General features: G+C 43.3%; 1 protein-coding gene across 16 annotated transcripts in view; it reads left to right on the forward strand.

The window, feature by feature from the left end:
* ARHGEF28 (Rho guanine nucleotide exchange factor 28) overlaps positions 1 to 25,006 on the forward strand; it is a 288,373-nt gene that overhangs the window by 42,942 nt on the left and 220,425 nt on the right. For 14 of the 16 annotated variants that reach the window (XR_012031376.1, XR_012031375.1, XM_072826802.1 and 11 more), the window contains exon 2: positions 9,889 to 9,932. Coding sequence is in view for 12 of the 16 variants with exons in the window: in XM_072826802.1 (XP_072682903.1) it covers positions 9,900 to 9,932 (33 nt within the window). In the remaining 4 variants the exon portion in view is untranslated. Of the gene's footprint in view, positions 1 to 9,247; positions 9,333 to 9,888; positions 9,959 to 25,006 lie in introns of all 16 variants that reach the window. The other 2 variants (XM_072826799.1, XM_072826801.1) reach the window with 2 other exon arrangements.

Here is a 25,006-nt window from a genome sequence, read left to right on the forward strand (position 1 = left end):
TTAATTTTTATTTATTGTTGAGTTGACCCATAATGTTAAACTAGTTATAGGTTCCAGCATAGTGATTGACAGATGTATACAATACACAGTGCTCACCATAATACATGTGTTCACCGTGCATTAATATAATACTATCAACTCCATTATCTGAGCTACTTTCATCTCCATGACTTGTTTTCGAGCTGGAAACTTAATATCCTTCCCCTACTTTGCTTCTCTTTCCACCCCTCTGGCAACTACCAGTTTATTGTTCTAAGTTTTTTTTCGTTTAATTTTTCAGATTCCACACAAGTGAAATCATGTGGTTATATATTATGCTCCAACACTACAGTAAAGCTAGAGAAAAGAAAATGTTAAAAAGAAAATAAGGCAGGGGAAATAAATATAGAGCACTGACTATCTGTATGGAAGCAAAAATCTGTCTATGAATAGACCAGAGCAGTTCAAACTCACGTCGTCCAAGGGTCAAGTGTGTTTCCTCGCTTTATAAAAATGAGTGGAAAGTCATAGAAATGAGAAGCCGACAAAGAAACAAGGGTCTGATAAATCTGATAAGGTCCTTTGCCGAAGTGGAGAATGATCAGTACCAATTAGTTCGTCAGCCGATGAGTTGTCCACCCTTAGCCAGACAAAGCAAAAGTAAAGCACATTGTAGGAAAAGCTGGGGTATATATTGTTAAATTATGACCAAAACGGAACACGCAGTTAGTGTTACGAGTCCCTGGCAAGGGACCCTGGGCCTCTGAAACTCTGTTGTTCCCTTTGTCGCAGATTTGGTGTGTTTTAGGGATGGATTATGTATAAAAGTCGGGGGCCAGTGACCTTTCCTCCTTCCAAACGTGTTGCTCCAGCCTATCCGACTCCTTAGTGTTTGCTGAAGACCAAGCATCCGCGTTTCATTTTTTCGTGCCAGGCCTTCTCTGCCGCCCGTTCCACTTACGACGCATTTATCACTTGATGCGTACCCTATGCTACCATGTTCCATGGGGTCGGTGGGGTTACTCCTTCAAACCTGTAGCTTCTCCTGGATGTGGGTCCGGACTGTCGGTTCATCAATGATCGGGGCCGGTAGTGTTTTATAGATTTTAATCTTTCCCATGACAGCCTCCCTGGTGCTTGGCACAGAACAGGCGACAGTGAAGTGACTTCCGGGCGAGATCGAGGGACTTCAGAGACCTATGGCCATCAAGGGGATTGGCATCCTGGTAGTTGGGTCTTACCCGTGATGCCTCATGATAGGGGCTTTGTGTTGATTGTGAAGGATACGCTAAACAGGTCAACGGCATGAGACGGTAAAGGTTCAGTTGATGGGTTTTTTTTTGATATATTTTTTTATTTTTTTAAAAAAAATTTTTATTGGAGTTCAGTTTGTTCAGTTGACGTGTTAAAGGCTTGGCTCTCTTACCCGTTTCCATGTGCATGGCTGAAACGCCTTCCGTCGGCCTGGCCTCACCTCCCAGTTGCTGGTGCATTCTCTTCTCCTTCTGCAGTTAGCGTGACCACTGTGCGATGCACTCGGGATCCCACGCTTGAGGGTTTGCTTACAGGCGACCACCGTTCCCACGTACAGCTTTCAGACCGAGCTGGCAGTGGAGCCGGCGGGGGTCCTCGCTCCGCCCTCTGGGTTTTCCGGCCCTACGGGGAGGCCCCCGCCCTGCAGAGCCACGGAGAACCCTTTGGACTCGGGGCGCTTGGAGGGTCCTCTGCGCTGAGGCCGAGCTGCGGGGGCCCCAGGGCGTGTGGGGTCATTTTGATCAGTGTCGTAATTAGAGGCCACCCGAGATGCCCAGACGTGTAGACCACCTTGAGTGGCAGCTTGATAACCGCAGCCCGCCCTTGAGTGCGTGTGCTGGGCTCTAAGTATTTCCTGTCGCTAGCGTCGGCCCTGTCGGCCCTGTCGGCCCTCACGACGCGGGCTGGCAGATGAGAGGCTGCCCGGGGTGGGGACATCCCGGGTCACACGGCCGCGCCGGGTCACGGGGCCATGTGCAGGCTGCTCTGAGGCCTTCGTCCCGTGGTGGCGGCTGCCGTGGAGCCGAGCAAGGCGCCCTTGCCGAGACTGTGCTTATGTCACAGAAGGCCTTGTCCTGGAGCTGAGGGGACCCTGGGCTGATGGGTCGGAAGCGCTGGACTCCCGCCAGGTTGGCCACTTACTTCTCGGGGCTGCTTGGTCTCCGCCAAGTGCTGCGGTTTTGCTGCGGATTTTATTTTTATATATTTTTAAACTCCTGTAAAGTGGAGATGGCACCACCCACGTCCTTTATTGGGGGAGAGCGGGTGTCAGGGAAGCGCATCAAGTGAACCTCTTTGAAATGGGGACCACGGCCTTACAGGAAACGATGGTGGAAAAAAGATTGGCCCGGGGTTCTTTCTTTTTTTTTTTTTTTGAAAATGAAACCAAAATTATGAAAATGAGTATTATTTATAAGACTTTGTATTTTATTTCTGTGGCTAGCGGGCGGCAGTACCGGCTAGGAAGCAGGGAAGCTAGGATGCCTGCTTTGCCGTGTTCAGCGCGACCTAGCGTAAATGCAGTTTTCAACTCTGCTAATTTTTCTTTTTAGGAGGAACATAGAGGGAAGTTTGTGCATGTGTGAGAGAGACGGTGGGGGGGGTATGACTTTCTCTGACAAAATTGGTTAATTGCACACTAGGACATTGATGCTGTCCTATTTGATTGTCAGAGCACTAGTATGAGGGTTTTTTTTTTTTTTTTTAAGATATTTGCTTTAGGGAGAGAGAGAAAGGGACAGAAAAGAACAAGCAGAGGGGCAGAGGATGAGGGAGAGAGACAATCCCAAGCAGACTCTGCGTTGAGTGTGGAGCCCCACACGGGGCTCGATCTTACAACCCTGAGATCATGACCCCGGTGGAAATCAAGAGTCTGATGCTTAACCTACTGAGCCATCCAGGTGCCCCGAGGGTTATTTTTATTAGAAATACTTAAGAAGTTCTTCCGTTTTCTCAGAGGATAGGGAGGAGATCATATTCTTCTTCCATTAATGCTGAGATTATCTTTAAGCTTTTATTGCGTTATGATCATTTTTCCACTTGTTCGTTGATCTCTGCCATGTTCTCGTTGATTGGCAGTTTTAGGATTTCAGGAATTTGCCAGTACCTAAAAGCACTATTCTCAATTGTATTTGACCTTGTTTCATTTAAAAAAAAAAAAAAAAAGAGATTTCTGATTTTATCTTAGGTTGATCTGTATTATTTATAACATCCTGTAACCACGTCGAGACCAAGACAAACAACTATAAAACATCTAAAGTACAAGGGGGTCGGCTGGAAAATCGATGGTAATATTAAGTTGGGGTGGATGAGGCGAAGAACTGATGTGGGAGGCAGTTGTCCTCATATTCCAGGGGGTCAGGTGATGTGAGAATTATTCTTGGGTTTAGGTGACTTTTGCTTCAGACTAACCTTGTAACCGTAGCAATTTGTGAATGAAGATTCAGGCGAGTAAGACTTCCTCCACGTCCCCCTCAAGGCTGCTGGGAGGAGACAGAACATGAGAGACTCCTAACTCTGGGAAACGAACTAGGGGTGGGGGAAGGGGAGGTGGGCGGGGGGTGGGGGTGACTGGGTGGAGGGCACTGACGGGGGCACTGGATGGGATGAGCACTGGGTGTTATGGTATATGTTGGCAAATTGAACACCAATAAAAAATAAATTTATATAAAAAAATAAGATTAAAAAAAAAAGTCTGCTGGGAGGACTTCCTGAGATGTTTGTCAAACAAGGAGCACAGCACCTAACCACGTCATTTGCCTTCCAAATGTAGTTCCTAACAGTATTAACGAACGTTTGACCATTATTTATTGTTAGATCTCGTAAGACGCATACAAGCCAAAGATTTCTGGCATGTTCCAGGACAAAATTGAAGTCATGGGTTTTATATGGAATCAGTCTTAGAAACCTAGAATTATGTAAAGTCAAAAATGATTGCTTTCTGTGTAACTTGAGTTTATATGTTCTTTTATTTTTAATTTTGAATATTCACTTGTTGAATGGTCTAATTTTTATTAGAAGTGACCAGCAAATGAAGATACAGGAAAATTAGGTATTCTCTCTAGTATGTGTGAAATCCTGAAGATTTTGTATCTCATGGTTGTTGTTGGTGGTGTTGTTTTTGTAAGACTCCCCCCCCGCCCCCAGTTTTGGAAGGAAACTTAAAAATTGTGGCTGTGTACAAAGACCTCGAATCATTCTGGTGTCTGGTGGAAAGAGTGGAAATACTTTGGCTTTAGATTTTTCAGGAAACCTTTTTGAAAAATAAAGATGAAAAAACCCAACCTACTTGAGTCTGAGAATTTTTTGAATTGCAGATGGAGAACTCAGGCATTAGGAAATGGAACGGGGAGCGCAGCATTTGCGTGGTGAGCGCTGGTGTGTGTAGGACGTGGGCAGTTGCTTGCGTAGCAGATAGAAGCTGATTTTGTCATTAAACTTGACGTGAGGGGAGGCATGGCGTGGTTTAGACCTGCTGCTCCCGAGGGTCTAAGACGTTTGTCCCCTGTCTGTTCTCTCTCTGACTCAACTAGGAAATTCTCATAGGGGTTCGCAGAAGGTTTGGGACCATGACTGGGAATTGTGGGGACTCTAGTTTTTTGTTTTTAATTTTTTTTTTTTTTTAGTAAAAAGTAGTTTCTTTGAAAAAAACAAAACAGTTGGTGTTCCAAATGGTCGTTAAGTTTCTGTACTGAGCAGCGGCAAAGGGCAGAGGCGGCGGGGCTGCCGGACCAGTTCTTGGAGGTGCGAGGTGCTCGGGAGGACGGCGTCGGGCCCTTGCTGGCCGAGGCCGGAGGAGAGTGCAGGTCGGACGCGCACACCCATGTCCTTGGCGTCGCAGTGGCTGAGCAGGCCGGGGACCGGACCCCCGTGGCCCGCGCGATGCGCCCCCGCCTCAGGCCCTCGGCACTGGCTGGCCCTCGACTCCAGCCCCGGCGCCTCGGCCTTCCCAGGTCTATGCAGGCTGCCCGGGGACCACGGGGGAAGAGCCCACAGCCTATGTGCGGAGCAGGCCTTCCTGGGTAGGAGCAGATCTGCAGCATGTGGTACCCTAAGTAAAACAGACAAGCAAAAACCCACGTGTGTCCGTAACGTATTTATTTATAAAGTGTACTATGGCGACAGTACATTTTCTTTTTTTAAAAGATTTTTATTCATGAGAGACCCAGAGAGGCAGAGACCCAGGCAGAGGGAGAAGCAGGGACCCCGATGCGGGTCTCGATCCCGGGACCCCAGGGTCACGGCCTAGGCCGAGGGCAGATGCTCAGCCACTGAGTCCCCCAGGCGCCCCACAACAGTATATTTTCTAAAACCTACCCCCAATGAAGATTAAATTACATTAATAACCCTTTTTGGTGTCACTAAAAGCATTAATACGTAATACATGTCAGCAAAAGTCGTAAGACACATGGATCATCGTTTTGTTGGTTTAGTAACAGACCCTCGGTCTGAAGGCCTGGTTCAAAGCGCTCTTACTTTGCGGTTGGATTCCGTGGGTGTCACAGCCGGTTAGGATAACCTCCTCGGGAGACATACATTCTAATAGACACACAGCGCTAGCTGTGCTTAAAAATTAGGGGATCTGTGTTTTATTTTTATTTTTTTTTAAGATTTTATTTATTTATTCACGAGAGAGAGAGAGAGAGAGAGAGAGGCAGAGACCCAGGCAGAGGGAGAAGCAGTCGACGCGGGACTCGATCCCGGGACCCTGGGGTCACGCCCCAGGCTGAAGGCAGGAGCTAAACCGCTGAGCCACCCAGGGATCCCCGGGATTTGTGTTTTAATTTCACCCACTAATTACACAGGTTCACTAATGTTTATTTTTATTTTTTTATTTTTTTAATTTTTATTTATTTATGATAGTCACACACAGAGAGAGAGAGAGGCAGAGACACAGGCAGAGGGAGAAGCAGGCTCCATGCACCGGGAACCCGACGTGGGATTCGATCCCGGGTCTCCAGGATCGCGCCCTGGGCCAAAGGCAGGCGCTAAACCGCTGCGCCACCCAGGGATCCCGGCAGGTTCACTAATGTTTAAAAGCAACGGCAAACTCTCCTCTTCCCTGATCCCAGTCAGTCCTCTTAGAACTTAGAACTTGCCACGTTTTTAAAATAGAAAACCCGTGAAACATTTGTTTTGAAAGATTTATGTAGATTTGGAAGCTTTTTTATTTTCCCAGAATTTAAAGCCCACAGATGCGAGGGCTTATTAGGTTGCAAAGCTTTAATTATAGCAGCAAAGTCACAAAGCAGTGGTAACGTGTACTAATAATTCTTTTTCAAAATGTTATGATAGCCTATCCTATCCCTAACCTAAATTTCCTTTGAGATATTTTTCACTTACTAAAATATCACCCCTTTCTTGAGGGAACAGGCTATTTATTTGGAAAAAAATGAATGTTTTTAAGGACATGTCATAAATAGCTACTTTTCTTAGAAAAGCCGGAACCTGCTATTTTGGAAAGAGAAAACCACGTAGTATGTGTTTAAGCTTGACAGCTCCTTAAAGTACTTTGCCGCAGTATAACCGATACACCTCCACGCGGTGTATGGATTTTTGTGATCCTTTCCTAGCTCATGGCAGAAACTGGAAAGATTGGGCCATGTTTGAAAAATTTTTTTTTTAATCTGAAGATGTAATGGGCTCTATTCAACTGAAATTCTTATTGCTGTAATATTAACCACCGTGATTGATGTTCTGGGGACTTTCATTTTCAAGTTCATAGTGAATGAATGTTACTCAAGGTGTTTTTTAAGCTTATTATGCAAGCAGCTCCCCTCCCAGTGGTTGTAGTTGAATGCTTTTCCCACAAAACATTTCCTTCCTTCCTTCCTTCCTTCCTTCCTTCCTTCCTTCCTTCCTTCCTTCCTTCCTTCCCTTTCTCCTTTCTTCCTTTCTTCCTTTCTTCCTTTCTTCCTTTCTTCCTTTCTTCCTTTCTTCCTTTCTTCCTTTCTTCCTTTCTTCCTTTCTTTCTTTCTTTCTTTCTTTCTTTCTTTCTTTCTTTCTTTCTTTCTTTCTTTCCTTTCTTTCTTTCTTTCTTTCTTTCTTTCTTTCTTTCTTTCTCTCCTTCCTTCTTTTTCTTTCTTTTTCTTTTTCTTTTTCTTTTTTTCTTTTTCTCTTTTTCTTTTTCTTTTTTGAGAGAATGGTGCACAAGAGAGGGCCAGGGATAGCCCGCAATGTGGGGCTCAATCCCAGGACCCTGGGGTCATGACCTGAACTGAGAGTAGGTGCTTAGCCACCTGAGCCACCCAAGTGCCCCGAGAACATTAGTTTTTATTAAAGGAGTTAATTCGGTCTTCAGATTAACTCCATATTCTCATCAAAAGTAGTTTCTTTTAGATGTATCATCAGATAAAACGTAAAAAGCTGAGTAAGGGAAAACATCTGTATTTTTATGAGTGTGTGCCAAACGTGTCACACAGCTTGGTGGTGCTCTAGGATTTATTTATTAGAATATTTGGTAGTGTTCAAAGTTTTGCTCATAAGGAATGCATTTTAGTTTTATTATTTTCTATGTTATTTCATTTCTTTTAAAACCACATTTACTGGGGGATCCCTGGGTGGTGGCTCAGCAGTTTGGTGCCTGCCTTTGGCCCAGGGCATGATCCTGGAGTCCTGGGATCAAGTCCCGTGTCGGGCTTCCAGCATGGAGCCTGCTTCTCCCTCTGCCTGTGTCTCTGCCTCTCTCTCTCTCTTTTGCTCTCTCTGTCATGAATAAATAAATAAATAAATAAATAAATCTTAAAAAAATAAATAGAAATAAAACCATTTACTGTAGGATACACTTCCTTTGCTGATAAGTAGAAATTTGAAAAAGATCTAATTTTATCAAGTTTAGTGAAAATTTTTTAAAGCCTTGAAATTTTGCATGGCATGATTGTAAACATAGATAAAAAAAATTGCTGATACCTTGAAGTATGGTGTAAATTTAGGGTACGGGGTCATGGTATTATATGCTATTGGGTATACTTTCATATTTTAAATACCTAGTTGATAGCTGATTTTTTGGGAGGGCTATCGATTTGTTGATCTTAGTCATTTTTATTTTGTAGCGGGGTTGATGAAAAATTCATATTTATTTTATTTTTTTAATAAAATAATTTTTATTGGTGTTCAATTTACCAATGTACAGAATAACACCCAGTGCTCATCCCATCAAGTATCCCCCTCAGTGCCTGTCACCCACTCACCCCCACCCCCCGCCTTCCTCCCCTTCTACCACCCCTAGTTCGTTTCCCAGAGTTAGGAGTCTTTATGTTCTGTCTCCCTTTCTGATGAAAAATTCATATTTAGGAATGAGTCTCATTTGTCACGTTCTTATTAGCATTAGGTTTAATTTGAAGTTTGCTTCCTAGAATCCTTAAGCCATTCATGCAGTTTATGAGGTTAGTTAGTTAGTTAGTTAGTTAGTTTATTTATTTATTTATTTATTTATTTATTTATTTATTTATTTATTTATGAATGATAGACATAGAGAGAGGCAGAGACACAGGCAGAGGGAGAAGCAGGCTCCATGCCGGGAGCCCGATGCAGGACCCGATCTCGGGACCCCAGGATCGCCCTCTGGGCCAAAGGCAGGCGCAAAACCGCTGAGCCACGCAGGGATCCCTATTAGGTTAATTTTTATTAAGAATTGATTATAATATAAAAAGTCACTTAAGTCGGTCTACATCAACTGCCAAAGGGCACAGTGTGTTGAAAATGAGCTTGTCAGACCTTCCGTCTTCTCTGAGCTTGACTTAGGGAATATAACTCATGACCTAGGAGGGCACCGTGGCAGCATGTGTATGAAGTATTAATAAAACTGAAGTTAAAGGTTTTTATTAAAAAATAAAAGTATTTTGAGTATTTTCCTTTTTTAAAAAATTTTATTTATTCATGAGAGAGAGAGAGAGGCAGAGACACAGGCAGAGGGAGCAGCAGGCTCCATGCAGGGAGCCCGATGTGGGACTCGATCCCGGGACCCTGGGGTCATGCCCTGGGCTGAAGACAGGCACTCAACTGCTGAGTCACTCGGGTGCCCCGATTTTCCTTCTTGCCTAGTGCATACTTTGGATATTACTGTACTAAATGTCACAGTTTGGGTTGCTATACGCCTGCGGCCCTAGCAGATGTCCCCTGGATGCTGCAGCTGGAGTGCGGCCTGGGAACCAGAGGCAGAGCTCGGATGCTGGTGGGGTCTCCCTGTCGTACCCGTTCAGAATTCTCAAGCAGCTACTCTTCACTTTGCCTTTAGGTCTTTCTTGTTGAGCAAAGGTTTTTGAGGGCTGGACCCCGTGGCGATCATCTTTGCGTAACGGTTGGCCCGCTGGAGGTGTTCGGTGAGCCCCTTCTGGAGTGGTGCTAGCTCTTTGAGCTTCAAGCCGGCGTCTGGGTGGGGCCCTAACGGAGCAGGTGTACCCCGAGGGAGATGGGATGCCTGCAACTGGTGGAGAGAGTAGTGAGCCCCCTGTGACCCTGTGACTGAAATCTTTGGCCTTCTGGATGAAAGACCTACCTTGTCCCTGAGGTCTCCTGCCTCATTTGGACCAAGGAGGATTCTGACCTCAGAGTAGCCTGTTACTCAAGGAGTTCACTACAGCAAAACTTTGACCATGTTTATGGTGACTTTCTTGGCTTTTCAAAATACTTCTCTTTTGAGAGCAGTCAGTAGGATGATGTCTGGGGTTTGAAAGGTTCCCTTATGGGTGAAAGAAGAAAGCGGGGTGTGTTTTGTGCAGATAGGATCTCTTTCCCATAGTTGATAATTTGGGGCCTGCAGTTTTGCTCACTGTTGCTTTTCCTCCTGTTGGTGACAACTGCAGGGCAGGACACGGTTGGGCTAGTGGGTTATGGTGCCTCCCGTAATAACAATTCTCATTCGTTATCTTCTTGCAGATGCAGGAGCCATGGAGTTGAGCTGCAGCGAAGTACCTCTTTATGTAAGTGCCTGCGCATTGGACGGCAGGTCTGAGTGCCCTTTTGTACACACCTGTGGGACTGAAGCGAGGACAAATGTTGGGCTCACCATTGTTGTTGAGGCTTTTCACAAAAAAACCCCCATAGAGCGTTACTGTCTTGTTCAGGTGTTCACGCGGACCCTTTTAAAACTGATTGATTCTCAGTTCTAAAATCTGGGTTTTAATAATATTTCCCTGAGTAACTTCGTTTAAACTGTATAACTTCTGGATTGAGCAATACCCATTTCATTCATGTGAATGACTTTTGAACATTGTATATTATGCTCTCCTGAATATTCAGGAATATTTTCTCTGTGTGTCTTTTTTTGGGGGGGTAAGGTTTAGTGGCAGCTGTGGCAGCTAAAATAAAATAGGAATTTGAAGAGCAAGGCACTGGGGCATCCATAGATTAGGTGGAGATTGAGGGGACAGCGGTGCCCAGGGACATGCCCGGTCAGGCATGCCTTCTGCGTTGAGGGAGGAAGGATTCCATTCTTGAGAACAATTACTGGGCACAACAGGGAAGTGAATGGATGGTGTCTTCACGTAGAAGATGGCAGATGTCTTCACCCTCCCTCCTTAGTTCAGTCAAAACTTCTTTCCTTGGAATCTGAGTTGGTGGGGGGGGGGTGGGCACGGATGGGTACGTGGGCACTTTGGTTTCGGGTGACCTTTGAATCCCCTCATGGTGTTCAGGCCCAGAACTGCATCTAGGCTAAGAGTATGAATTCCATTTAAGTTAATCCTTAATGTAATGGAGGAACTAGAAGAAAATCAGAATCTTCGATTAAAATCTATTTATTCATTTCCCCGTACCACATCTCACTCACTACCCAGGTAGCCCACCTTCCCTCCTCCTTCCCCTACCTGTCCTCTTCCCTTATACAAACTCCATTCTATTCTCTGCAGAAAAGTACATGATAGGATGAACGGATGTCAGAATAATGAGAGAGGTGGCTCCTAGGTTGCCCAGCGGTCCGTAGTACTCTCTAGGTTGCGATTTGCAGGTCATAAAGTAGACATTTGGGCTCGGCTCATCCGTAATTACAGACGAAGACTGGTCCAAGGCTCAACTGTAAATAGCTCCTGGTTCTCTGGCTTTCTTTTTTCTTTCTTTCTTTTTTTTTTTTTTTTTTGGTATCCTCCTCCTCTTAAGCTCTACTTTCTCTGCCCTGCTCTCCTGCCTCAAAACAAATCCCACAAACCTAATCAATATATAGAATCTTGGGGATCCCTGGGTGGCTTGGCGGAGCCCTTTGGCCCAGGGCGCAGTCCTGGAGTCCCGGGATTGAATCCTGCGTTGGGCTCCCGGCATGGAGCCTGCTTCTCCCTCCTCCTGTGTCTCTGCCTCTCTCTCTATGTCTATCATTAAAAAAAAAAAAAAAAAAAAAAGATCTAGAATCTTGTAGTTGATGAACATACTAGTGTAGCTATTTTGATTCCTACCTATGAGACTACGATCAGATTAGGGAAGAGTCAGTACACAAAGCCTACGGAGAGGAGGGGCTTAAAGGACAAACAAAAGCAAAAATAAATTTTTTCTAATTATTAGACCGTATATACTAACTGGAATAAGATGAAATATATGGAAGGTGTTAAGAAACCATTACTCATAATCTCACCCCCTATAGATACTGTGTTAAAGTCTTTGTTATTCTAAGGTGCAGACTTTTTGCCCCCCTCGTTTTACCAGCTCTGAAATTGAGATGCTCTTATGTGCCGTGTTGTAGTTACTATCTATGCCTGCGTGTCCTTGGTCACAGTGGTCCTGTGGTTGTCACTTAGGACTACCTGTGTGCCTTGCTGGTGATACGTGAATTAGATGCTTTCAGAATGATTCTACTAGACTTGGCATTAAAAAGCTAACTTACTCTGTATACACGGTAACATGGAAGACATTGAAACAGTGGCCTGATACATAAAATCTGTCTAAATTTAGAAGTTCTTGCAATTAGTATAAAATAAAATTCAATCCTGCCATAATTAGTAATTTTTTGGTGGAATATAAAATAGAAATTATAACTGATATAAGTGATTACCTTAGATTAGATGAAATAGATTGTTTATGTTTAACATGACTCTTAAAACATGCATACGTATGTGTCTGTATATATATTAAATCTATATATAAATATAAAAAATATAAAAATATGTAAAAATTATATATATATACAAATCTGATTATAACTGATTTTTTTCCCCTCACTTAAACTTTTATGTCAGTATTACAAACTGATGTCAGCCAATTTGACCACTTGGGCACATGCAGTAAGAGGCCAGAAGGGATATACTTTAATGAAAACAAGACTTAAAACTAATTTCCACCAAATTAGTAACATATAAACAGCACACATAAGAACTATACTAATACTTATTGCTGTATTTTGGGGCAGGCCTCCTCTCTGCTTTTTTGTGTGGAGAAGTTTGATAAATAGTTACTTCTAGCTTCTAGTTTATAAAATTTGGTTTACAAATCTTTAATTTTTAAAATTTGTATTTACGTTTTACATATGTTATAACAATTGGAAATATCAAGAAAAATTAGAACCTCATGTTTAATCCTGTCACCAGTATGAGCACTTTTGATATTTTAGTATGTTTTTTCAGAGTTTTATTGATATTTGTGTTGAATTTTATTGATGTTAAAGCATTCATTATTAAGGCATTTATTTAGATAAGGTGTTTTCTTATTTTACTGCAGTATGTATATATATAATTAAAGATTTTCTATTCTTAAGTAATCTCTGTACACAACATGGGGCTTGAACTCCTGGTCCTGAGATCAAGAGTCACAGGCTCTGCTGACCAAACCAGCCAGTTGCCCCTTGACTGCAATATATTGGATTTCTTTATTTTGTTATTTTTACATACTAACAATTCTATTTGTTACGATTTTTTATTTTAGAAAAACAGATTGACTCTGGCAAGTGTATAATTAAACTAAAACCCAAATAAAACTAGTAATTTTAAAGGGCCTATAACATACTGAGATACCTTTAAATTATAAAATAATAATTGCATGCTAATGAAAAAATCTCATTAAGATGGTCTTTAAAAATATAAATTATAAAATCTATCTCATGGAGAATTAGATCACATAAATGGAGTGATAATTATGGGAAGAAAATGTGATGGAAATTATTCTCAGCTTTGATCCACCCTCCACCTTGTTCAGGTGATTATTTTGTTGTTGTTGTTCCTTTGATTATAAATCATTTTGATGTAAGAATTCTTTTTTTGGGAGGGGGGATTCATTTTTAAGGGTCAGAGGTCTTTGCTTCTAGGTCACTAAAGAGAATCCTTACTAAAAATAGTAGAGAGCATTCATTTATCAATTCTTGGAGATTTTTGGGGTTCTTTAGGGAATTCTATATATAGTATCTTACTACCTGGAAATCCTGGAAGTTTCTACTTCTTACTGATTTGGATGCCTTTTATTTCTTTTTCTTGTCTGATTGCTGTGTCAAGGACTTCCAGTACTATGTTGAATAAAAGTGGTGAGGGTGGGCTTGATCCCAAGACCCTGAGATTGTGACCTGAGCCAAAATTAAGAGCCGTCACCTAACCAACTGAGCCACCCAGGCACCCTTATATTTTCTACTTCAGTTTCCTATTTTATTTTCTACTTCAGTTTTCTGTATTATTTAGTTTACCGTTTTGCCAGCACAATTTTAGTTTCCATTGGTTTATTTTTAGTCCCTATGTGGTTATCAAATCTTGGCCTGTTTCTTATGCCCATAATAGTTTCATAATCTTGTGTATTTTACTGTATGCACAAAGAACTTAAAATTTTTTTGCATGTCAGGAATTTGTTTCTGACTCTGATTCTGTCTGGTGTGCTGTAGAACTTTATAGTTCCTTTGGCAAATGTTTAAGGAGGCAATCTTAGTGTTGGAGATGCAGGGATATTCCTCAACTCAGCCAGACTCATTCTGATTTTTGAAGTGAACAATGGAGATCCATTGAGTTGTTATTGCAGGAAAAGAAACCCTGCACTGTGATATAAGGTTAGAGAAGAAGCAGGAGTTGGCATCTGGTAGCCAAGAATTCTGAAATACCGATTTGTAGACCATAGGGATGTGAGCCTTGTGAATCCATTTTTCAGCCTCTGAGCAGCTTCCTGCGTCTGTGCTCCAAGGGGCACCAAAGGAGCCACATTGAAGGCCAGGCTGTTTATTCACGATAGAAAAAAAAAAAAGCACAGATGCATGTGATCTGGTTTGAGGTCTAGGCTTAATTTTCATTTTTTATTTTTATTTATTTTTAAGGATTTTGTATGTTTATGTATTTTAGAGAAAGAGTACAAAGGGCAGGGAGGGGCAGAGGGAAAAGGAGAGAGAGAACCTGAAGCGGACTCCTGGCTGAGTGTGGATCCCAACATGGGGCTGACGTCAGGACCCTGGGATCATGACCTGAGCTGGAAACAAGAGTGGGGTGCTCACCGAATGAGCCCCCTGGATGCCCCTCGGCTTTGTTTTTAGATTGAGTGACAGACAACATGGTTTTAAGAGGAGGATGAGTGTTAAGCTGGCAAAGAGTTGTGATGATGAAAGTGATGACAAGTGTGAAAGCCTGGAAGAGTGTCAATTATGGTGAATATAACTGATCTCCATGTTTATTCTCTCTCTTAAACCTCCGTAATCACTTGGGAGCTTAAAAGTTCTAAATTGGAAGTCATGAAGTTATTTCTATTTTTTAGTTTGTTGTTTTTGGCCCTTTGTTTCCTAGTTTGTACATAAAAAGATAGGAAATGATGCAAGCAGAGTTTAAAAGGAGGAGAGATTTTGCTTACTTGGTATTTGAATTTTGAAACAGAAAGAGATTTTGCATTCACAAGCCAAGTAATATTTTTGCTGTTGGGTGTTTTTTGGTTACTTTTTAAAATTGGGTTTTCTCAAAGTTTCTGTAGATTGACAAATGTCCTAAAACACATACATGTTCTACTTGTTAAGCTAGGAACTTCTTTCCACATATTTTTATTTTTATGTAAGTTGTAATTAGCACTAATCTTCCCAAAATCAGCTCCGTGCTGTGAGTAAAGCAGAAGAACTCTTCTTTGAGAAATTGTTGATTGCAATGATTTTTTTCCTCAATAAAAATAGCTTCATTTTAAATAAAGTTATTTAACTCTTGCTCATCATAAAAAATAAAGCAAAAATATTAGAAATTACTTTTTGCAAATAAACACACAATATTCCATAAAAGGAATCCTAGAAAATCTGTTAGGATCCTGGGCAGATTCTATTAATTAATTCCTCCCCATTTTATAACCCCTTTTCTCTCTCCACTGGTAACTGCTGTTGAAAATGGATGCGTTTCTCTCAGCAGCATTAGAATTCCTTTGGAACTTACTGGCAAAAAGAATTCTGAGGCCTTTACCCCAGACCTACTGAATCGGATATTCTGGGGGCCTGGCAATCTGCATTGGAAAGCAGCTTTCAGGTAGTTCTGTTGCACGCTACAGTTTGAGAACCAGACTTAATGTATATATTTACACATTTTTGTGTGCTTCTACAGCCCTGTGCATAAACTTAGACGCAGCTTTAATAAAATCGTTTTTAAAAATCTGGCTCATATTTGGACTTCTGTATCTTTTCCAACTAAGCAATAGTTGGTAGAAACTCCTCTAAATCATCAGCTGTAGCTCAAACTCATTCTTTTTAATGAGTGGGTGTGGACCAGGGCACTGTCTCTGGATGGATATTCACTTTATTTTGGTTCTTGGCAACCATGAACAATTATTTACTAGATATCTTTGTATGTCGTTATATATTGATATTTTTGTCTCTGTAGTAGAGATTCCCAGGAGTTGAATTGCTGAATGAAGGGTGTATTTCAAATTTTAATGGGTTGCTTTGCAAATGAGATGTAGCACCATTTCATTAAGTAACTTTCAGATATATTAAGTATCTAGTCTTTTTTAGCTTTGATAACTACTAGTTATGAAAAATTGGGTGTTCTCATTTTCATTGTGCAAAGAAAGGCAGTGTGTTAAATTTTGTATATTTTATAAATGCTAAAAAATGTCTTGATCTTTAATTTTCTGCTGTGGTTCTTCATCTCTGACATTTGCTGAATTCCGGTTAATGCGAGGATCTACTCCATGGAGAGGTTTCTAAAATCTGCAGAGGGCGTGTCTGTGAACCTTTGCGTGTGGGCTCTTGCTCTCTTCCGCCCTTCAGGCGTGTTCATCGTAGCAAGTCGCTGGGAAGAGCCTCATCCTCTCTCTCTGGAGGCTGCTAATGGTTTAATGGTTTAGCAGTGCAGTGTTCACTTCAGTAGCTCGTTGCCAGCTGGATCTAAGCTGCTTCCCTATTCCCTGAGCATCTCATGTTTGCTACTCTTCAAGCTCACAGCATCCTGCTGTGTTTGTCCCAAGAATATTAGTGGCTGCTGGGCTCATTGTATATATTAATTGAAAGTGTAATCTGATGGTTAGAGATCTGATTAGCTCCTTCGGTAGCCGAGCTGACCCTCCCCCAGGCAAGCACTTATATTTTGGGCTTTGGAGTAGCTTCCTTGAGTCCTTGGCTGAGTGCACCCTTCCTGGTCCCAGCCTTATGGGGGGAGGACCCGAGGACAGGTCCCACCACCTGTTTCCTAGCCTAGGGAGGCCGCTTCCTATGGAGGCCGGGACTTGGTGGCTTTGTTCTCTGCTCACCTGGCAGACGCCTCCTTCCTGACCCGTGCAGACTCCCTCTGGCTTCTGGTTCCTGTTGAAGGAAATCCTGTCCTCCAGATGCTGCTCCTTCCCTGCTGGTGGCTCTGCATCCCGATGGCTGCCTGTGGCCTCTCTCCATGATTATCCCAGTGTTGGGGGGCGGAGAGTAGCTCTGAGACTTTTGCCTGGTCACCCTGACTTTGAGATGAGGAAATTAAAGTTCTCAGGGAGAGTGACTTGCTTGACTCATTAACTGAGCTGATTTGATATTGAGAAGTTTGGATGATGTATTAGAAGTCATAAAATTTTGTTGTTCAGAAATTGGGAGAGACCCCCATAAGCCTGGGTTTTTCTCACCCTCAAAATGTCCTGCCACCACAAGTTGATTGCCCCATTGGCTATTACTCAAGGGTGCCATTGAGTTCTTTACAAGCTTGCAGTCTCTCTTGAGATTTTTTTTTAAAAAGATTTATTATTTATTTATTTATTTATTTATTTGAGTTTTTTTTCTTAAAAGTATTTTATTTATTTATGAGAGACACAGAGAAGAGGCAGAGACCCAGGCAGAGGGAGAAGCAGGCTCCGTGCAGGGAGCCCAACATGGGACTCAATCCCAGGACCCGGGGTCATTCCCTGAGCCAGAGGCAGACGTTCAACTGCTGAGCCCCCCAGGTGTCCCTGTCTTGACCTTTTATGGTGAAGAATGGTGTCACTTCCTGGGCCTTCCATGAAAGCATCTCCCTTTTCTCAATTTTTTTTTGTTTTTGGTCTTGCTAGAGGATCTTGCCTGTAACTAAATCGGGACAAGCCCTGATCCTCCAAACTAATTTACTCCAAAAAAAGTCTGAGCGCAGTTGTTGTTTTTCATTTGCTCCAAAGAGCTCTCCAGCTCAAATTAATAGAACCACTAGGTCTTGGGGGGAGAGGGCGTGCCTGAGGGGACCTCCAGGCACCAGTACAGCCAGGAGCCAGGAGCGGCTTTTGCCTGAAAACAACTTCTCGGTCACATGTTGCCTCTATGGCCATTTATTAGCAAATTAAGTGTCCCGACTTAATGAGAGCCACACGTGCATCCCAGCGACTTGCCATGTACTGTCCGGATCTTCCGTCGTGTTTCGGCTGAGCCAGGTGACGTCGGCCCCCCTTGATGCCCCTTGGTTTCGCCAGCTTGACCTTGTCCTTCGTGGTCCCGCCTTCAGCTTTGTGCCACTTCTCATCTTTTCCGTGAGGGGCACACTGTGCCGGCGTGTCCTGCCCCCGGTGGCGGGCCGCGGCCACCGCTTCACCTGCCTGGCGGGCGGCCGCAAGTGCCGCCCCGGAGCCCGGGCACCGCGGGGGCGCCGAGCAGATGGCAGCCTCTTCCCCGGCGTCAGCAGAGCCGGTGGCGGACACTGTCGCCTGGTCCCGCCCTAGGCGTTACGGGGCGCCCTTGCCTTCCAGCACGGTGCCGGTTCTGGTGCTGTTCTGTCCCCACGGGCATGCAGACTTTAGACAAAGGCCCAAACGTAAAACGTCCAACTGCGGGAAACTTCGGGAAGAATCCAGCCCGCTGCCCAAGTTTGAAGGAATTTCTTTGTGGGAGGACCACATGTCGTCAAGTCTGATGGCCTCACTGCCCACGTATCAGTGGCCGCCCCCACATTTTGGGCAACAGCAGCCTTGTAGTTTTAAGCACAGACTGCAAAGTAATCGACATTTTTGTTCTCTCGGATTTTAAAAATACATTTACCATTTTCACAGTTTTAGGCATGGTTCATAGGGGTCAGAGCTGTCTCTCAGAGAATCCTCAGGAGAAGCAAGACGTGATCCAGTTAAAATGTTTCACGAACGCATTGTAGGTAGGAGCTGCTACAGAGGATGCGACAACCGTCCTGCGGCATCAGCCACTCCTGCCTCTCGCCCCTCAGCATGTACATGTGCTTGGTTGGAGGGGCTGTTTTTAACTCCTGACCCTTTTCCCTTTTCATCATTTGATACAGTCTGGTTTTGGCCATATTTTTCAAAACTGATCTCATGAAGGTCACTGATTTTGCTCTTTTTTTTTTTAAGATTTTATTTATTTATTTGTTTATTTATTTATTTATTTGAGACACACAGAGAGAGAGAGAGAGAGAGAGACAGGCAGAGGGAGAAGCGGGCTCCATGCAGGGAGCCGGACATGGGATCCGGAACCCCAGGATCACGCCCTGGGCTGAAGGCAGTGCTAAACTGCTGAGCCACCTTGGCTGCCCGATTTTGCTCTTTCTTAATCAGAGTTGTGTAAGTCCCTACTTAGGACAGTGCACTCTTCTAGGCACTAAGGATGTAACAAAGAGGGAAACAGGATTCTTTTTTTCTTTTTTTAAAGATTGTATTTATTTATTCATGAGAGACAGAGAAACAGAGGCAGGGACAGAAGCAGAGGGAGAAGCAGGCTCCATGCAGGGAGCCTGATGCAGGACTCGATCCCGGGTCTCCAGGATCACACCCTGAACTGAAGGCGGGCACTGAATCGCTGAGCCACCCAGGGATCCCCAGGAAACAGGATTCTAACACCTGCTCTCCCAGGGCCTACTTGAGAGTGGAGAGGTGGACAGTAAGTAGGTAAACAAATAAACACATTAGCCCTTCAGTTAGTGGTACATTAGAGCAACACAACGTGGTGATGTTATAGAGAGTGGTGTGTGTCATGAGATAGGGGGAGAGCAAGGATCCCCCATAGCGTTATAGAAGGGTCAGAAAGCACAAAGGGTCCTAAAGTAATAAGGAACTTTGCATACTTAGGGGACAGGAGAAGGCTCAGGCGGCTGGTTCATGGAAGAGAGGAGAGCAGTCAGGGACGTAAGCAAAACCAGGTCATGTGAAGCTTTGGAAGGCGAGGTAATGAAATGCCAAGTTGGCGGGGAGTCCAGGTCTGGAAGTTGCCCTATGTGATTCTTGATGTTCATGAATTCTGCTGTTTCTTACTGAGTTCTTTCTTGGCTATTGTGTTTTCTTCCCCTCTGCTTATATGAGTGTTCCCAGGGCCCACCCCTTTCTTCTTTCTAGGCCAGCTCATCTCCCCTGTTGTGGGAACCACAGTACCTCCTTAAAGACTCCCACATGAGGGTCCCCTCCCTGACCTCTGTGTCCAGGCCACATCTTCTGTTTCCAGCTGGCCTGCTTGGTATTTCCATTCACTTAGCGCTCACTTCAAATCCAACTGTTAAATTTCAAACAGTCTTTCAGTTCTTCTCCAAATCAACCACCTGTCCAACTTCCACAATGCTATTCCCATATCACCATTCTCCCAGGCATGGTGACTTGACATCTGAGTTTTCCTGATTCCTCCATTCCTTCATCCTTTGTAGGTGACCATTTGTCTAGATAGATGGGCTCATGGTCAGGGTTGTCTGTTTTCTCTCCTCAGCCATTATGCAAATTCATCTTCAAGTTATTGTCTGTAACCTCTTCAGAGTTGCCATTTTCTTAGACTTTGTCAATGTTTTATTCTTGCCCTCAAATATTATGTCTTACAGATTCATCCCTTGCTTTGTATCCCTATCCCCTATCTGTTTGATCAGACAAGTTCTCTCTCTACCTTGGTGGGTTTTATTTTCCTACAGCAGACCTTTGCCCAAGCTCTGCTGGCTCCATAACCAGAAATATCTCTCGGGTAAGAATGGGATACTTTATTGTATCTAGGCTGTGACTGTGGAAAAGCTACACATTTGGTATCTTTTTGGAAGTTTTCTAAGACTTGTTTGAACTTTATGGGTTAGGTTACCATTTTGTTTCTGTGTTTTTTTTTTTTTTTTAAAGATTTTATATATTCATGAGAGAGACACAGAGAGGAGGCAGAGACACAGGCAGAGGGAGAAGCAGACTCCATGCAGGGATCCTGATGTGGGACTCGATCCCGGGACCCTTGGATCACAACCTGAGCCAAAGGCAGACGCTCACCACTGAGCCACCCAGTGCCCTAGGTTACCATTTTGGAAGATGCTTTTGCTTCCTGGTTATTTTGATAATCAGGATATATTACCCCTTGGTACCATGGATAGAGCTTGTGGCCTGAAAAGCTTGGCTTTCCAAAGGTAAAGATAATTGAAGGAAAATAATAGCTTTCTGCTTTAAAAAAATTTAGAAAAATTTATTTATTTTTGTATATATATATATATATATATATATTTTTATTTTTGTATATATTTTTTAATTGGCGTTTGATTTGCCAACGTATAACACCCAGTGCTCATCCTGCCAAGTGACCCCTTAAAAAATATAAAATATGAAAATTCCACTACAGAATAATAACTTTCACATTTAAGTAGGAGAAATAATTTGGGGCAAAATGGACACACGGATCCAATGAAATACATTACAAATGTTTGGTTTTTAATCTGTTATGTGCCAGACATGGTACTGTATACTTTTTAAAGAGTTCTCAATATATACAAATCCCTAGGAATTAGGGGCACCTGGGTGGCTTAGTGGTTGAGCATTTACCTTTGGCTTAGGTCATGATCCCGGGGTCCTGGGATCAAGTGCCTCCTCAGACTCCATGTGTGGAGCCTGCTTCTCCCTCTGCCTGTGTCTCTGCCTCTCTCTCTGTGTCGCTCATGAATAAATAAGTAACTAAATCTAAAAAAAAAATAAATAAAAACAAAAAACCAAAACCATAGGAATTAGCCTTCCTTTACAGAAAGGAAAGCTGAGGTTCAATGAAGTGGGGCTGTTTTTTCTTTCTCAGCACTCACTTATCTGGGCCAGGAGCTGTGATAGGCTCAGAAGTGAGCAAGGACTGGCCACCTAGCTGAATTATTGTTAGAATTTGGATTTGAACCCCAGATCCTCTTTCAGCCCAGGGCATTCTCTATTATACCACAACTAGGTGTCCTGTGGACACAGATTATTAACTTTCCTTATATTGAAATAACCTAGTGTGGTGTCCAGTGTATTACAGCTTTTTAGTAAATGTTGGCTGACTGAATTTCTAGAAAACCACTGAGGGAAAGTGAGCTTGTTCTCTGACCCATGATAGCAACATTCTAGACTGTGGCTGTTGTGGTCATTGGGGAGATGGGTGACCCAGCTGAAAAAATGATAATTAAAGGTGGCGCTTGGTCACATCTACGATTGTATAAACCCCTTGCACATAAACTCCAGCCCTCCTGTTCTCAGGGCCTCATGAGTGTCATGCTTACTCATTTGGCCAGACCTTGTATATGCTGCTTCCTGTCCTTGGTACACTCTTGTTTCCTCTCCCTTGGTATAATTAAATTCTTACTCATTGTGCAGATTTCAGCCCAAATGGGACACCCAACTTACCATTTTGGGTTTATGGGGAGGTTGTATTATTGTTTGTTTTTATCTCTTTTATTAAGCTTGTGATCCTCAATGCAGCTGAGGTTTAAAATATTTTTTATGTCCCCTGATTTTGCAGTGCCCAGGACAGTGCCGGGCTCAATTAGTGTTTGTCAAATGAATATGTGGTTCTAATTTAGTTTGACTCAAGCAGTGGTCAGTTTTCAGGACACTCTTCAATTTTATTGCTTTCTTATCTCTGTGCTGTTGTACGATTTTCCCAGCAGGTATACGACCACCCCTATTTTGGGATAGGGACAGTTTTTTTTTTATTTTTTTTTATTTTTTTTATTCCAGGTGCACTGTAGTCAGAGCAAAGGTCCAGTTAGGAGGGGACTGTAACAAAAGAAAATTAGGAGATTTGTGGGGAACACATCCCCCGAGTTTGAGGCTTAATTATAGAGGCATCACATAGAATCTCCCAAATTATGCAATGCAAAAATTAAGTTTTTGTGAGGTAGACAATTCCTAGCTAGGGATTAGAATTTAACAGGAAGGAGGTTCTGGGAAAATAGCAGGGAATTAAAAGATTATCTTGTCCAGCTGAAGATTTCTGAAGAGATTCCTAACTCAGTTAAGATGATCTGTGAATGATGTCCCATGAACTCCCCCCTCTTCCTGGGCATTCCTGACTAGTATCTCCTATCTCGTAGTAGGAGATGAACTCCAACTCCATGGCGTTGGAAAGAAGTCTACCTGTTACTACCTGACCTGTTTTGAGGTACCTTGTAGTGCTGTGCAAAGTGTTTTTACACATTAGCTCTTTCATTAGAAGCACACACTGCTATTTATTGGAGGAGGTGAACTGAGAGATGTTAGATGACCTGCCTGGGTACATTTGGGCGTGCGTTATTACACTTGACCAGATAAATGTGCCAAGTTAGGTGAGAAACAGGCAGGGGCAGGTCCAGGTTTTATGAGGCCTGGGCTTATGCAATTTGAAGGGTTCTTTTTCAGAAAAAGAACATAAGATTATAAAAACAAAAGTACATCAAAGTGAGTATAATGAGAAATGACAACATTTTTAAAAGCTGAGAAATTCCGTATATTTTCATATTCCAGCCTCCTCTTCACCAAGTCCTGAAAATGCCTTCAGACACATTAGTGCCACCCAACAGGCAAGGGGAATATGTTCTAGGGGAAGTCTCATGGAAAGAAAGCGTACTCAGTGGCTGTTAAAACATCTCCCACCTAACTCCAGCATAGAATAGAAAATAATTATATTTTTCCATGACATTTCACCCAAAACACTTGGAGTAAACACTTAATGACAAGCTCATTTCCCAGTAGTCTATGTTGTTTTCCTCTGGTGGCCAAAGTGACCACCCTGACCTCCACAGATCAAACTGTCACATTTAAAGTATGTTACTATTGGAAATTTAGAAAAAAACAAACGGGCAGCCCCGGTGGCTCAGCGGTTTAGCGCTGCATTTGGCCCAGGGCGGGATCCTGGAGACCTAGGATCGAGTCCCACGTCGGGCTCCCTGCATGGAGCCTGCTTCTCCCTCTGCCTGGGTCTCTGCCCCTCTCTCTGTGTTCTCATGAATAAATAAATAAATAGATCTTAAAAAAAAAAAAGAAAGAAAGAAAAAAACCAAACATAACACTTAGGGCCCTATGTGTTACGTTTGGCCTCAGAAGAGGCCTTGTAGAGCAGGAGTCTTGAAGCTTAAGCTTTATGGCAAATCCGCTCGGCACAGGCTATACAAACGGGGAGAAGCAGGCCGCCACACTGTCCTGCCCTCAATACTTCATTAGTGGGGAGGCAGCATAATCCTAGAGAGTGAATAGTGAGAAATGGGTGGGTAAGGATGAGCTGAAGATGCTTCTGGAACCATCAGAGGGGCTCAGGAAACACTTCTTAAAGGGCCTGAGGTTAGGAGGCTCGGTGGGCTCACCAGCGGGCAGGCAGGACAGGAGGGGGCATGGTCTGAGAAGGGTCATGGGCGTGAGGCAGCCCAGAGAGTGGGAGAGAGGGCCCGGTAGCCTCGGGCTCCAGAGGCTGGTGCAGATCACGCCTTGAGGGAGGGCAGTGCGAGCACTGAAACCGGGTCTTCTGACTCTGCCTCGCTGTATCACCTTAGGTGGTGGTTACACATCCTCACATGTAACTTTGAGCATATTTTCTTCTAAGTGCAGAGAAGAAGAACCTCTGTGTCTTGTGACAGATGGTGGGACCACTGAAGGCAGAACCCACAGCCTGAGGTCCTTCCCTGGTGGTCTGTTTTGGAGTCACAGTGACAATGTGTTTTCTGGATCAGGAAGCAAGATGGGAAGACTTCGGGTGGGGGGGCAGTGCATGGCTACTGAGGTTCCGTGTTTTCCCAGAAGGCTTGTCTTAAAAGCCTTTACTTTTGTGAAGATCATAACAGTGGAAGGAACAGCTAGAGAGAGAGCTGCAGGGGAGAGCTCATTAAGCAGTTTAGGAAGACCTGTCGTGGTAGAGTGTGTCAGAGACTAGGTTTGTCTTTAGGGATTTCTGAAGACGTCAGTGCCACCTCAGAATTTGGAATGACCAGGTTGTGGAGCAGCAAATGGATGAGGGCTGGTCTGGGGTCATGTGGGATGTGGGAAATGGGGAGCATGGGAGAGAGTTTGAAAATATGGGTCACTAAAGCCGAATACAGTTAAGCATCTGCTATAAATATTTATTGGTTGAAATATGGTTATAGTTATTAAATGTGACTTTCTAGAAAGAGGAAACATGGCTTCTTAAATTCCCTTGAGAACAGATAACAAAGAATCCACCAAAAAAAAAAAAAAATGAAATTAATCACCCAATGGAAAAAGGTCTCTTGAACAAATGAAGTTGAGAAAATTGGGCACCCACATGCAGAAGGATGAAACTGGACCACTTTCTTAAACTATACACAAAAATAAACTCAAAATGGATGAAAGATCTAAGTATGAGACAGGAGTCCATCAAAATGAAATCCTGGAGGAGAACCCAGGCAGCAACCTCTGTAACCTCGGCCACAACAACTCCTTGCTAGACACACACAAAAGCAAGAGAAACAAAAGTGAAAATGAACTCTTGGGACTTCATCAAGATAGAAGGCTTCTGCACAGCAAA

This window comes from Canis lupus, chromosome 5, assembly GCF_048164855.1.
Source record: "Canis lupus baileyi chromosome 5, mCanLup2.hap1, whole genome shotgun sequence".
NCBI lineage: Eukaryota > Metazoa > Chordata > Mammalia > Carnivora > Canidae > Canis > Canis lupus.